Source organism: Halyomorpha halys, unplaced genomic scaffold (genome assembly GCF_000696795.3).
Source record: "Halyomorpha halys isolate HHAL.00 unplaced genomic scaffold, Hhal_1.1 Scaffold164.1, whole genome shotgun sequence".
NCBI classification, from domain to species: domain Eukaryota; kingdom Metazoa; phylum Arthropoda; class Insecta; order Hemiptera; family Pentatomidae; genus Halyomorpha; species Halyomorpha halys.
Genome location: NW_027108420.1, coordinates 605695 through 622252, shown reverse-complemented (window position 1 = coordinate 622252; position 16558 = coordinate 605695). Strand labels below are relative to the sequence as shown.

Genomic DNA, 16558 nt, shown 5'->3' with positions numbered 1-16558 from the left:
TATGACAATAAAATATGAGTGTCAAATCATTATTAATAAAATATTTAATTTTACTTTAAGCTAGGAAACTATCAGGATTTTTCAATTTTTGTGAGTAAATCACAAATATATACTAACCTTAAAACTATGAAACAAAAAGAGTTCTATTTTTTCCCTAGACCTTTGATAAAAAATGAAACATAATGTAAAAATATTTAGTGTTCAATGTGTGTCTACAAGTTATGTCTTTATCAAGACAAAAATATATAGAGAGCAATATGTATAGTAAACATACATATATTAAAAGGAGATGCAGTAGATACCTAATCTAAGGGCAAAAACATCCACATAATTTTATTTAATAATTAAAATGGATGCTTGAAGATTGATTAATAAAAAAATAAAATAATAATAATTTATAAAAGGAAGTTAAATTTTTTATCTGTACTATTCACTTAGTACCTCTGGTTATAAACTAGAACTTTAAGTTACTTTAATTAATTAATTACTGCTTTATGGGAAAGAGGGAGGAGAAAATAGGCAATGATAGAGTAGTAGCAGAGAATTTTCACGCTGGTTCAAAATAAAAACTCAGTTGTAATCAATAGACGTCCTGAAAGGTCTTTAAAGTTCCTCACAGCAGAATTAATAACATCTTTAATTGAAAATAGCTGATTCTAGATTTTCCTAACAGGAAGATAAGCAGAGAATAACTTAGTATATAGGTATAGAATACCGAATCGGCCAATCATGTTGGAGCATAATGAAGAAAATTAATATTTATCAAAATGAAAATTTTGAAATAATAACTATCATGCAATCCATAAAATAGAAAAACATTTTACTTGTTACCTTTCCACTTCTTGGAAATATTAAACCCGTTTGTTTAATTTTTAATTAATTAGGCTTACCATCATACATTATAGGTACTCCAGTTTCATAATATACCAAAGCTGGAAAGCTGAATATTCCAATCTCCGATGCTAATTTAGAATCCTTAGATTTCACAAACTGTATCCCATGTTTATCTGTATCATCGTCTATTGTTTCTAATTTATCAAGAATGTCATTGCACTTTGGGCAGTTATCACTATCTGAAAAATGAAAAAGATGTTTTAAACAATTATAATGACTCTGAAAAATAAAGAATACAGAAAAAATAAAACACTTATTGGATATAAGCTAGGACAGGAATCCTTAAATATAATACATAAATGCAATATTAATATTAATATATAATCCAAATTTTGGTTGAGACAGATTTTTTTTAGTAGTTATAAAAAACATCCACTTGGTCTCAACAGTTTCTTTTACTATTTTAACACTTCAACACTTCAGACATTCCAGTCATTTTCAAAGATCTACCAATAAAAATTTTTAAATACAATCTATTCATTATAAATTAATTTTAAAACATCAAGAAAAATTGTATTTCCTACCTTATTATACTATTATAGGAAAAACTTTATGCAGGCCATATTGCCTTTGTCAAAGTATTTATTATTAGTCATTAACACATTAACTAGTTTGCAGTACTAGTGTATTACTATAATACATATATATACATTACGAAAATATGTGATACTAAAATTGTTGAGACCAAATGGATGTTTTTTATAACTATTAATGTTAATGTTAGATCAAAATATGTTCATATTTCATGTATTTTGTTAATTAAAATAAAATCATACTAAACAACAGTTTATAATTTTATGGCTTAAAAAAAAATTCTTTCAACAATTTATAAAAGATACTTACAGAAAAACACTGCTAAATGTTCAACATCATTTATTAAGACCTGAAGAGTTTTTCTATCAACACTTTCAATGACATCGGGGGTTGAAGTATGCAAATCTAATACCCAGTCTAATATGGCTTCTTCCTGCATCAAGTCTCCTGGAATAGGAAAATTATATTAACAAAGTTAATACCAAAATAATGAGATAAACAGCAACATTTCTATACTGTTTTACAAACGTACCACTGTATATTTTCCTAAATTTGTTTCTGTAATAAACCAATGTTGGAAGAGAAGGCAGGTCATATTCTTTGTCAATTCCACTATCAGAAGTTTTAACAAAGTCTATGTCTTTTTCTTCACACTCATCATCAATATTTTCCAACTCATTTATGATTTTCTGGCTCTTTTTATCGCCCTCTTTATCTAGAAATTAATTGTTTTTATTAGAAAATTAAATAATACCATAATTAAAAAAAAATTAACCAATAAAATAAAAGTTGAAAACCTTCTAGAGACCATAATGACTAATAAGGGAAGGCTACAAATGTGGGAAGATAGATTACAATGAAACTTTTTTTGTGATACTAGGTCGAAACATATTCAACATGCGTCTTGGGGGTTCTCACCAATGCACCATAAAAAAATATAAATAGAATATATACCAAGTGCATTTACTTAATGATATTTCATTGAGTTAATCAAAGAATGAATATTTATATTCTAAATAATTGTAAAAAAATTATGAGTCAAATTATAGTCTATGAATCAGTCAAAATAAAGAATGATTTTTTTATTCAATTTGAAAGAATGATAGACAGTGGATAAATTATTGAAATGTTTACTTTTATTAAAAAAATAAATAAATAAAAGAATGCTCACAAAAGAAAACGACAACATGTTCATTTTCATTCAATATTTTGTCCAGCATTCTTGCATTAACTTCTTCAATTTTTCCAGGAATTTCAAGAGTATCATCATCTGTTAGCCAAGTAAGTACTTCATCCTCATCTTGAATATCACCTATAAAAGAACGCTATTGATAAATATGTTTGACTGAAGAAAAAAGAAATACAGATTTGTTACTAGTTAATTTTTACATTTTTTCCTTGTTTTTGATAATTTAAACTTTAAACTATACCAATGTTTTAAGGACTTAATTTTAATACTCTTCTACAGCATAAACACTTATAATAATAATAATAAAAAATTATTTTATTTAATAATTTACCTTTGAATTGAATTGGCTCCTTATTCCTGAAGAGTATAAGAGATGGGAAAGATTTTATTCCTTGTTTTTTAGCAAATGCGGTGTCCTCAGTGGTAACAAACACCATTCCAGATTCATCAAGCTCATCATCAATATTTTCAAGCTCTTCGAGAATGTCATCACATTTTTCTCCTTCTTCACACCTACCACCTGTTTAGATAAAATAAAATTGTCAGCTTAAATCCTAAAATTGAGGAAGTTTGTATATTAACCTATTTCTGCCTCTGGGTAGATATCTCTGGATTGTACATTCTTATGTTTCAAAACTCATAAAAAAGTGGGTAGTAGTTTTTTTTTCAGTGTTATCAGAAATTTTGTGAATACCATTGTCTTTATTTAGGCCATTATAGGGTATATATTTACTTTTTTTTTTAATAACATCAGCATCAGAGGTTTACTAAATTTTTAGATAATGAATTTCTTTTCAAAAAACATATATAATTTTAAGTAAATAAATACATACATAAATATAGTTGTATCATCAATGACATCCTAAACACACTATTGTAAGAACCAGCTACTGTGTCGTAATGAAATAAATTAATTTAAATTGTATTTTTCAACAGAAAGCATTTACTTACTAAAATAAACAACAACATATTCATGCTCATTTATGAGCTCTTTCAAAATTTCATCGGTGACTTCTTCAATTGTTGCAGATTCTTTCTGTTCAATAAGCCATCTCAAAACCTCATCTTCATTCAGCAGTTCACCTTTCAGACACAATAAATAGAAATAAATGGAATAATTAAAAAAAAAAAAAGTCTTTAATACAGTACTATGTAAGGAAGAGTAAAAAAAGTGTCATAATTTGAAATACCTTCATAAATAGCTGGAATTTTGTTTTCGAAATAGACAAGCGTAGGAAGATGATCTATTCCCAATTCTTTTGCTTCCTTATCATTGTCAATTCTTACAATGACAATTCCTTCTTTATCTAAGTCATCGTCAATATTTTCAAGTTCGTTCAGAACTCTTATGTCTTGGTTGTCATCTTTGTCATCTGCAAAGAAAAAAAAAATATTTTAAGAGATCAACTATGGTCCAATACTTTAGAAATTAGAAAAAAAAAGTTCTTTTAAGGAGGAAAACCGATTTGGTTTGTTTAAGCAAATTCAGTAATTCTCGGTTACCTTCATTAAAGTTCTATGAAATGAAGTCAATATATGGATAAAAAAAAAAACAGAAAAAAAAGGAAAACCTAAAAAACTAGCAGAACAAATACTTAAATATATGCCTATTATTAATTTAATATCATTTGTAATTAATGAAAATAAAAAAGGCCCCACAATAGTCAAGAATGTAAGAATGAGTTGTATTTTATTATTATCCCTCGCTTAATCAACTAAAATTTAAAATTCTTCCACCGTAAAAATGTTATAATTATACTTACAGAATATGACAGCTAAGTAGGGTTCTGATTCAATTAATTTTTCTATCATTTCATCAGTAACTTCTGGAATTTCACTGTGCCTCTTTTGGTGGACTAGCCAGTTGAGCAATTCATCTTCTTTCATCAAATCACCTGAAATAATAAATTAACAAGTCGATTAGAAAATAGTTTTGTCATAATTTATCATCAAATAACAACATTAAGATGTGAAAGTTACCGTCATATACATGAGGTATGCGCTTCTCAAAAAATATCAAGGTTGGTAAGGAATCTATTCCGTACTCTTTGGCCTCTTCATCATTATCTATTTTCACAAATGCAATATTATTCTGATCACATTCATCGTCGATATTTTCCAATTCCTGAAGAACTTTTTGACTTTTTTTTTGGTCTTTATCGTCTAAACAAATAACGTTATTATTAAAAACTACTAATAAATTATTACAATCTTTTGTTTTATAGACTTTTAATACAGAGTTAATACTATGAGAAAAGAAAAAAAAAATCATACAAAAAAGAACAGCAACATGAGACATTTTGCTAATGATCATATCGAGCATCTCATCTGTTATCTCTTCAATTTCATCACTTTTAATTTGCTTTTCAAGCCATGCAAGTACTTTATCTTCATCTTCCAAATTGCCTGAAAAGGAAAAAAAAAATCTGAAATTTTTTATAAACATAGCAATAATATATATAGATATATATTATAATGCAATAATATGCAATAGATATAATGCACAGCCTCTTATACTTAGAAAAGAATAACACCTTAAGGTTTTTGAAAATAAAGTATTAGATAAAATATTGGGACTGAAAAAGTACGAGTTAACCAGAGAATTTAGAAGGCTGCAAAACACCGAAATGGAGGAACTTAACCCTGTAAACATAATTCAAATTATAGCATTTGTGAGATAGATGGATTTGTGAGGTTGTAGAGCTTAGTAATGAATCCCTAAAATTTTAATTGGCCCTAAGCTGAAGGGTAAATGTCTGAGGGTTAGACCAAAGCATAAGTGGAAGGATTGTATCTAGATTAATCTTGTAGTTTTGCCTTTGGACAGGCATCACTGGACAAATGTATGTAGACAAGCGATTGGTGATATCTGCCTCGGACCTAGGTGAGCCTATATTATTATTTCTATCTGTAAGCGCAGACATTAAAGATCTTTTTATTAATTTGTTTTGTTTTTTAAAGCCTTTAAGAAGTTAAATATGGAGAAATTTGTTTGGGAAATATAAAATATATCCTACCTGAGCATGGTAGGAGGGTCCCCAGAATGATTGGTATATACCAAGTTTGACATATATAGTCATAGTATGACATATATAGTATCAAAATATACAGTTGGACATTGGTTATTCAAATAAATTTAACGATTAAACTCACTTTAGATTTGAGGCAGTAGTAGTCAAAGATTATACAAGTTTCTTCACTTAAAATGGGAAAAGAAAAATATAATAAAAACAAGTCCTTACCTTCATAAATTGTTGGAATACCGTTTTCAAAGTACATGAGTGCTGGGATCTTTTCAATTCCATATTCTTTAGCTTCATCTGCGTTATCTAATTTAACAAATGTTATACCCAGAGTATCACATTCATCATCGATGTTCTCTAGTTCATTAAGAACTTTTTGTGATTTTCTGTCATTGTTATCATCTAAAAGATAAGATACTTATTACTTGAGGAAATTCTGTATTTAATAATTACACAAAAACTTAAAATTAAAAAATTCATTATGACAAAAATTATAATTATTCATTAAGTATTATATAACCACATTGTTTTTTTTAAAAATATTTATTATCAAGTACTATGTTGAACATATTGTACAAAAGCATGTTACTTTTAATGCATCATTTTGTCAACAAAACTTATAGATATCATTCTGTATTATACCAAAGGGGATTGGAAGCCATATTAGTCATGGTTTCTTTGATCCTCTTAAAAAAAAAGTTTCTTTAACAAATTATTTTTTCTAATTCATCCTATTATTTCCATTTTTAAATTTCATTGTTTATTGAATCTTCCCATTGTTCTATTTATTAATCTCAAAGCTTGATTTTAAAAATTAAATAACTGGGTGGCTATTTAAATCCACTGAGAGGCAATCAAAGATCCCTGAATGTACTATGCTTGTGTGTATTGCCCATCAATTTAATATTTTTACAAATCATATGGATCCTTGCAGGGTTATGTTCAACATTGCTCTTCTACATTAAATATTTTAAATTAGTTTGTATTACACTATTTACTTACAAAATAGAACAGCTAGAGTTTTTCCATCTTTTACCAACTTGTCCAGCATCTCATCTGTAACATCTTCAATTTCATCTTTCTCTAATTGTGCTATTAGCCATTCCAGAATCTCATCTTCATTCTCATTGTTTCCTTTAATATTTATAAAAAGAAGCTATAGTATCATTAAGGCATAAATTACCTTAGTAAGTATATTATATTTTATTAAATAAGTTCTGTATACCATCATACAAATTTGGTATCTGCTTCTCAAAATATACAATTGAAGGTATTTCATCAATTCCGAATTCCTTGGCAACTTCCGTATCATCTATCTTTACAAACTGTATTCCGTGTTTATCACAATCATCATCAATAGTTTCAAGCTCCTCAAGTACCTGCATAGAATCTTCGTCATCGTTATCGTCTGAAAAATCAAAAAGAGCTCTTAGTTTTTATTTTATTCATGTTGGGAACCTTTAAAACTAAAATATTCCGCAAATAATTTTTCAACTTAAGAAGAATCATCACTTACAGAAGAGGACAACTAAATTGTCTATTGAGCTGATGAGAGTACTTAAGGTTTTGGCAGTAACGTCTTCAATCACATCGTCCTCATCGCCTGTAGACTTATTTTGGACAAGCCATTCTAACACGTCCTCTTCACGTGTTAATTCGTCTACATTAATGGACAAATTAAATTAATAAAATGCTCCTTAATAGCTAATTACTCAAATAGCAAATAAATAACTATACTTGGACTCTAACTGACTTTCGTAAATGATAGGTATTTGATGCCTGTAGTAAACTAATTTAGGTAATTCTCCCAAGTTGTATTCATCGGCTAATTCTTCATCAGATATCTTTACAAAGCCGATGCCAAGTTGATCAGCTTCATCGTCTATGTTTTCCAGTTCTTGAAGGGCTTTCGCACACTTTTTGCATTGTGGTTTGTCTGTTTTAAATTAAAAAAATATTATTCACACAATCAAAGACAAAAATAAATATCATTATTAAGTTAGACTGATTAATGTTTATTCATTATTTTAAAATTCATAAATGTATACCCTAAAGGTGGCCTTTTACAATAACTCCATCATTCCATCTTTTAATGAAAGATAGAAGTACAGACATGTATCTTATATTTACAGCCTACAAATACTTTAATGTAACTCTCAGGAATAATTAAGATATAATTGCTACTTTTAAAACTGAATTGAACTACCAAAAAAGTATTAAAAATAATAAAAATTCCAAGCATTTTAGAAATTATATCCACTAAAAATATTTATTTCCTTTTATTTAAAATTTATATTTTTTAATATAATCAATAGTAAAAAAGAAACAAAATTGTGAATTATTCATACCAATACTTTTATAACAAACTTTATACAATCAATACCATAAATTTTAATTAAACTGTATTTATTGACCAACAATTTTCAATATTTTCTGTATAGCAATGCCTGGAAACTGAGATAAATATGGAACCATTAAAACTTTAGCATTTCCGCATCACTCCAAAAAATCCACACAGGATTTCACAGTGACAATTGTTCCATGTTCTATTTGGGAACGAAGTGGTTGGAGTGGAAGTTCTAACTTAAGGCCTCTACTCATGAGGTGAGACGGACTTAAGGCGAGAGAGACCCGAACATGATTTCCAGTCCATTATCACAATTCAATAAATAGTTTTTCTGCTATCTTTAGTACCTTCCTTGACCACCACTCGGACTATCTCCCAAAAATCAATAACAAATGGTCAACTAATATTCTTCCAATATAAATTGTTTCCTATTTAAATAATTTTCTATGGTATGTTTTAATTTCCAATTAGAATATCCACTAAAAATTTCACAATTAAATTAAATCACATTTAAAATATTTTTATTTTAAATTTTTATTTATTTAGTGCAACTAACAGCAGTCTGTAAAAGTTCCCTTCTAAGGGTGCATTCATAATCTATGACTCTTTTGTTTCATACATCAGTACTAACAAAACATAACAATGCCTTTCTCAACAATTAAACTGCTCATTTGAAAAACTTTTAAAGAATAAAGTTTCATATCTTCTAGGTTAAAGATTGCGAGAAGACATACCACAAGAAAGACACTCATACAGAATTTTCCTCGTTTCTAGTCTATCGTCAGGAGTCTTGTAAGCAAAGGGCCTAATTACCACATGTATATAGGGAGTGAGTTTGGATTGGTTTAATATCAAAATTTTTAAACATAACTGTAGATGGTCAGGCTATAGTCTCATTTGAACCTATTTATTGCAAATCTGAAGCAGAATAAACCTCTAAGATTTTTATAATCCAAATTGTTTCACCCAATATAGGAGGAAAACATATAATAAAGGTATTATATGTCTAACAATTTCAAAAACTTTAATCAATAAATACCATTTGTATGAATAATACTGAATATTATATTAGGTTTGTAGTAATAAAAGAAATATGGTATGAGCAATTTTAGAGGTTAAAATCTAGCAATTATTATTTTACAATTAATTTAAATTTTTATTTCTCAGTAGTATCAAAGAATTAAGAATAAAAATTTACTAACCTACTTTTGGTTGCAGCTATTGTATTAAAATAGAAATAAAAATTATCTATTTAACTAAGGCTAAACTCACATTTGTGTTAAGGACAAAAAGAACCCGAAACATTTAGGAAATTAAAATATTTAGGATAATTATACTGCGAATAATTAATAACACCCTTTAGATACTGACAATATTGTTTTTGTCTGATTATGAATAAAAAAAAATTAAACTTAAAATATTACCATTAGGTAATATTTTAAGTTTAATTTTTTTTATTAATTTAAATAATTTATTTAAGTAAAGGAAATATATAAATTTTCATTTTAAAACTGCAGTGGTAGGTTTTTATCTTGATTTACTAACAATTGTAAATATTTACTATGATTTTCTACAATAATAGAAGATAATACATTAAACATATATAATCTAATATTTCTAGAATATCTTAAGTACTGAGTGAAATTACTAGATCTTTGAATTATTAGTCAGAGGACAACATACAATTTAAAACAACTGAATTACAATAAAAATTTATGACCAATCAGGTGATAATTTAGGATATGTATTTACTTATTGTAATAAGTAAACATTTATTACATATTAAGCAATGGATTTCTAAAAAAGTACTGAAATAGTTAAAAGATATTCTTTACTAAGGAATTAGAACCATGTCACCTTCGGTCATAAACGACTCAATACACCTGATAGTCTTTTAGAACAATAGGCAATAGAAATGATTATTTAGATTTATTTTATAGAATTAATAGAAGATAGAAATAAAGTATAGTTTAAAAGCTGAGTAAGATATAGAAATAAAGTGTAGTTTTAAAGTAACGGGAAGAATTAAATAATATTAGAAAATTTGTATTAATCACAAACATGAAGATGCTTGATTATGAAAATAATCAGCTTACAAGTGAAAAACATTAAATTCAAAATTATAGATTATTAAAATTATTTATAACCTTAATTTATGTCATATAATTTTTTTTAAAAGAAAAATATAAACATGTAAGATTATACTGGTGAAGCCCTCTATCAACATTCCATGAACTAGTCTGATTATGATGAAACTTCATACACGTTTTTAAACAAACAAAAAAAATAAATTAATTAAAACTTCAGAGCTGAATCCAACCAACTTTCACAAAGAGGAAAGAAGGGAGAAATAATCAAAATTACTTTTTAAACCATTTTGAAGAAATAATTGAATGTCATAGGAGGAAAGTAGTGATACAATTCAAAATAATACTAAATTTGGTCTTTATTTTTTTTTTTAAGGTTTTGCATACCTCTACAGCCTCTCCAAACTGAGTTATAGGGTTGAAACTCTTTATGTAATTAAGTCGGAGTTATATCATAGTCGTCTTTCAACTTGTTAAGCATTTATAAAACTATTAAATCACTTTTCATCTTTTTTCAAAACCAAAATAGGGAAAGATACAACTTTGGCAATGAAACCCCATTCCTCAAACTATTTTAGTTAATTATTAAATACATGCATCATTACAATTAAAATTTAATTTAGAATAATTGTGTTTATGATTTTTTTTAAAATATTCTCTTTGATTATATTATTCTAAATAAAATATTTACAAAATTATTTTATTTAATCTAGCATTATTTTATATAACATTCTTGTTAAATTTATAACTGCCAAGTAAGAGATAACTCTTTGACCTAAAAGTTTCGATTGTTGTCTAAGAAGCCAAGTATGAGTTTGTCATATTTTTTTTACTTGACATACTCTAAACATTCGTAGCTGCAAAAATATAGCACGTAAACAAATTACAAGATAGCTTGTACTTGGCATAATAATGGAAACTAGACAATGATGCATACTACGAGTTATTTGGGCTCTTTGTAGCCGAGTGGGATAAAGCGCTAACTTTGACTGGATCGTGACTGCAGTGGGGCCAGCTTGAAATGCCTGGGAGGTCAACTTATATTTCTGGGGCTTTCCCACAAAATGAACACAATCTCCACCATGGTTACATAGAGTGGTGATCTGTAGATAACTCTCCCCCTTCCCCTTGTATGTCAGAAATGATCAGGAAAAAAACTACAAGTTATCTATAGTAGTCAGTTTGTTAATCCACAATTCTCAGGTACCTGACATCTTTAAAATTCAAATCAAAATTCTACTTGCACGGAAAATAGCCTACTTCACTTGTAAGCCAAATAATAATGGTTAGTAAAGTCACAAAGTAGACTTTTATAAATTTATAAATTAGGGAAAATTATAAATACATTGAAGAGTTAATACATGAAGATACACATAGCAAAACTGCATGCTTATTTATCTATAGATACAATTGTAATAAGGCCCACAACTATAATATTAGCCTAGACAGAAAGAGATAGATTAACTATAAGTACTACTATTAATTTTGTAACAGCTATAATAAGAAAATTATTTATATATATATATAACATAAAATACCAATTTTTTTGGTCATTTTACTTACTAGAGTTGACTCCTGCGCATTTGCTTTGGTCCGGGCCTAAAGCAATTTCTTCATTAAATCAAACAACATATAGCAACAAAATTTACAGTAACAAACATGTATTCCCTTTTTGTTTTTTTCAAAGCATTTGTTAATGACACATAGAGAATGCAAAAATTTACAAACTTCAAATATGTCATCATTCAAATATTTTAATCACAAAAATTAATTCAATTGTTATAAGCATATTTATATTAATGAAATCCTTGTTGGCTTTTCCTTATTTTGTTGAAAATATGCATGCTGTCTGCAACTGATGTCTGAAACAGCTAACTACATTGGTATATTCTCTATTTATACCCCAAAACAGATTATAAAAACAATGAAAACATGTATTCCAATAAACCAAAAAAAAAAACATGTATAGTAATAACATAAATAACAATTTATAAACAGTATTTAATGGTTGAGCGAGGTTGATTAGCTATGTACTGAACATTTTGATATAATAAACATTTTCAAATAGATTCATAGCCTGAACTTCTGGGTAATACTAAACCCTGGGGGTCAACAGGTGAGCTCTCAGGATACGTCAGTTTAAGGTTTTCTACAAAATCTTATTGGACAGTCTTTATGCTTTAAGGGTGGAGCAACAAAGAGCCAATGAGAATGAAGAAAGAAGGAGCACCAATCGATGAATAAGAGGGGATACCCTGGAGGATCCACAGAAAGGACAGGAAGAAAACACTTCTGGTGGAGCATTGAAAGAGGAGGAACCTCCAGTTAGATCTTGGACACAAACACTTCAGATAGAAATAGTTGGAAGAGATGACAGCCAGCCACTGCTTCCCTTTACCTTTGGCTACTACCTGCAGCTTTCCACTTATCCAGCTAGTTGATAGTATCATATATATATGATACTATCAACTAGCTGGATATATATATATATATAATTATATACTCATTGTATTATATTTTATTATTCATTATACTAAATTGGTTTGTTATTCATCATGGGTATATTAAATTGTAAATAAATAATATTTCATTGATGCTTATATTACCCAACACCACTCTCTACAGTATTATGTATTCAATGGTAGTAATATTTTATTAAGGTATCTAATTGGTAACCAGAAAACACGCAAAATGCCTTTGCAAAAGAATTCCAATGATAGTTTTAAGGACTTAAATAATTACCTTTACTAATTATTCTGGCGTCCCATAGACAACAGAGTACAAAAAATTTCAGAAGTATTGAAATTTTTTTAATTACATATTTACATGAACAAAATAGATTATTATGTAAATTAATAATTCTGAAAATTTACAAATGCACTTGAGTGAAAGACTAAAATTTTTTAATGACAATAAGAAACCCAAGAACAGGAATATTTGGTCTAGGAACATTTGGAGTGGTGGAAATGAACTAAATATGTTCTATGAAATACTCTAAGGTGATACCAAACAGTAGTGGTCCAAACAGCAAGACATTTTACTATAGTATACAGCATATCCATACTGACAGGAAGGATACTGTCAAAGTATACCAGCTGTGAAAAGTTATCAGGATAAAGACAGTCTTGCGCATTGCTGGAGCAACAATGGAGCCCAACATGAAGGTCTAATCTGAATCAATTAATTAATTCAAATGATTTCAGCAGCTATTTTATAGACAATAGGCTAGGTTTTGAAACTTTCAATTACTTGATACGAATATAATGTTTTATAAAATTTATTTAATTCCAATTTTCATGTTTGGATATTTTTAATTGTATGAGTTTGCTCGCTCAAACACTTAATACTTTCTTAATCATTAAAAACATAAAAAAAAACTTCGAAACACAAATATAAGCGGTTAAGCACATGCTGTTTAAGTTACTCCACGTTATTTTATTATAACTTAAAATTAAAGTCATTATCAGACATATTTTTGAATAAATATATATGTCCAAATTTATAGTTATGTTTTCCTGAGCATATTTAATGTTTGATTAATCTTTTAATCATAGCTCATTGCACAAAGTTATTTTTTTGTAAAATATTTTTTTAAAAAATGAGGATCAGGCTGTAATTAATCTGATTCTCTTAAATTAATATTTTTCTTTGTATCAAACAAAAAAAAAAAAAAAAAAAAATGTTAGAACTTATATTAAAAAACAACAACAAAAACATTTGATTTTGTAACTTCTTATGATGAATCATAAGACAAAAAATTAATAAAAACAAAATGAGTGACAGAAGCTTGTAAAACAAACATTTTTTAAAAGTTTATGGTAATTATTATTATTATTATTATTATTGTTTGGTTTCTTTTTTTTTGCTTTGTCTGAAATATGTAAACAGTTACAGATTTCAGCTTTTTATAAATGTAACATGGGCTTACAGAAAAGGACGGCGACATACTCAGTATCCTCTATTATTTTTTGAAGAATTTTTGCATTGACATCCTCTATCCTATCAGGCAGATCCATCGCTTCTAAACTCGTCAGGAAATCCAGAACATTTTCCTCATCCATAAGGTCTCCTATAACACAAAGCATGTAATTAGCATTTGTTGAGTTGGTTCAATACAAAATTAAAAAAAGCTCTCTCATGGGGTTCAAAAAAGAAAAAAATAGTCATTAAAAATTTAAAAAACTAGCAACCCTCCTATCTGTATCTACAAGAATAGTACCCAGTAGAATGAAGTTACCTTCCTGCATGACCTGGCAGCTGGCTACCCTCCGGGTTGCATTCCTGTTTTGTACCTACAGGAATAGTGCCCTGTAGGATGAGGTTACCATCCTTAGAGAACTTACAGCTGGAACCCGTAAATCTCATTCTTTCTATTCACCTCCTAATCAACTACCTTACCTTAGTAAGTACGCATTGTCGAGGCCTTCTGGTCAAGAGTGCATAATCTTATCTATTGGAGTGATCTATTTATTTAGAAAATATTTCTAAAATTATTTTATAACTACCTTTTAATCAACATTAGAACAAATAACCACTTGAAAACTCAATTCGTTTCAGATTATGACTATTATATTAAAGTGTTGAATATAAATAACTAAATACATGGAATACTCATCATAATTTTGTTTCAGGACAAATGAGGTAAGATAATTATGAAAATGTTAATTATCTTTTACTTTTATTCATAACATTTTCTTAAACTACAGCAGTGAAAATTAATTATGGTTCTTGAATAAAAATGGTTGTGAAAAATTGATAAAAATAGATAAATGAACAGAACCAAAAACAAATAAATAAATAATAAAGTCATTATAAAAGACAAATACTTTGGCTCATCTCATGTGATGCATAAATAATAAATCTTTTTAATTAGCATGGTTCTAATAACACACTAGATAATCCAATAGATATAACATTATGCTTTCATTTAATGTATGTATTTTTAATGTATATATTATTTTTGTAAATATTGATAAAGTTTATCAACAATTTATTTAGATAATTAATAATTGAAACTGGTTTACCTTCGTATATAATGGGTTGTTTTTCTCGGAAGTAGGTGAGTGCGGGGAATGTTTTGATGCCATATTGCTTAGCAAGTCTTTTATCATTGATCTTAACGAAGTCCACTCCAAATGTGTCGGTGTCATCGTCGATCTTTTCCAATTCCTGCAAGACCTTGTCGCAGGTAACACAACTTCTGGCATCTAAGAAAGAAAAGTAAATAATAGAGTTTAAAAAAAACTATTGAAATATTACAAAATTAAAACAACTAAATAATTTTCCTAACAGATGGAATAACTATATAACCACATAAGTGATTCTTTATGAAAATTTATTCATAAGAGACATAGCGGTCAATAATGTAATAACTAGTATCTTCTAAACAATACAAAAGTACTATGTTATGGCTGAGTAAAACTTTAGAAGTGCTATTAAAACCAGGAATCTCAAATTGAGGTTACAAAATATTCGAGAAATTTAATTTCTTTTTCATGTAGAATAAAATATTTAATCATGATATTCTAATTTAATACACTATAAAATATTAGAAAATTTTAAAAGTAAACAAATACAATTTGGAAACATTCTGTATACATTCCAAAAACAAGGTGCTATAAGACTTTTATTTTATTTTTTTAATAAGTGGTAATTAAATAATTTTACAAGTTAATTTCGGTAATTGGTTGAAAAATTGAACTTAAAACAATAATCTAAATAGAAACTTCATTTTAAGTTTGAGTATCATTAAATATTCCTCTATCTCCTGGTGTGGTACACCCTTTTTCTACCAATTTATCCAATCCTGCTATCCGCCGTACATCTCCGATCTGTAATTCAAATCCTCCATCAATTCTCGAAATATCATGATGGTCTTATATGTATGGTCTTAGTCTTGAGGTTTACATACAACAGCCCACAGTAAAGTAGGTTTTAACAGATCTTTCATTATCATTCCTTCTCCCAACGAAAATCCATCCTTACTTTCTTTGTCATGCCAGTACCCTTCCCACCTTCAAATCCTGCCTATTCCTTCATCTAGACCCAAGAGGTGTGATATTGCTGTTTGCAATCAAAATTTGAAAATCGATTGAATATTTTATTTTTATTTTAAATATCTTTTTACACATGTGTCTAAACTATTATTCTATCCTTTACTGCACTGTAAATGGATGTTCTTATTATTTATTTGTTTGTAAAATTGGAAGTTAACATATTTTGCTCTTTCTTGTTAATTATTTTATTATTATTTGTTTTTTAAAAATCAATTTATTACTAAAAGTAGTTATGTTTTGATTTAATGTTATTTCATTTTTCAAATTTTCCCTTTTTTTCTATTATTTGTAGTTCTTATATTTTGATTTCTACTCTAATTCGCTAAAGCCCAAATTTTATTATCTGTAATTCTATTTTGAATGACTCATCCCGAAATATGAAAATGACAAAAGGTAAGGCTGAAACATAATCAAAATATCTAAAATAA

At 27.7% G+C, this 16558-nt stretch overlaps 1 protein-coding gene across 7 annotated transcripts in view; it reads right to left on the bottom strand.

Annotated features, from left to right (window-relative positions):
• hlk (hulk) overlaps positions 1-16558 on the bottom strand; it is a 115475-nt gene that overhangs the window by 29706 nt on the left and 69211 nt on the right. For 5 of the 7 annotated variants that reach the window (XM_067046727.1, XM_067046728.1, XM_067046730.1 and 2 more), the window contains exons 2-19: positions 15099-15281; positions 14003-14143; positions 11638-11673; positions 7394-7576; positions 7157-7300; positions 6866-7048; positions 6643-6774; positions 5860-6042; positions 4892-5023; positions 4598-4780; positions 4381-4512; positions 3808-3990; positions 3569-3700; positions 2949-3137; positions 2600-2740; positions 1961-2143; positions 1738-1875; positions 891-1073 (exon numbers count right to left, since the gene is read on the bottom strand). In XM_067046727.1, coding sequence (XP_066902828.1) covers positions 891-1073; positions 1738-1875; positions 1961-2143; positions 2600-2740; positions 2949-3137; positions 3569-3700; positions 3808-3990; positions 4381-4512; positions 4598-4780; positions 4892-5023; positions 5860-6042; positions 6643-6774; positions 6866-7048; positions 7157-7300; positions 7394-7576; positions 11638-11673; positions 14003-14143; positions 15099-15281 — 2781 coding nt within the window. The remainder of the gene's footprint in view (positions 1-890; positions 1074-1737; positions 1876-1960; positions 2144-2599; positions 2741-2948; positions 3138-3568; positions 3701-3807; positions 3991-4380; positions 4513-4597; positions 4781-4891; positions 5024-5859; positions 6043-6642; positions 6775-6865; positions 7049-7156; positions 7301-7393; positions 7577-11637; positions 11674-14002; positions 14144-15098; positions 15282-16558) is intronic. The other 2 variants (XM_067046729.1, XM_067046732.1) reach the window with 1 other exon arrangement.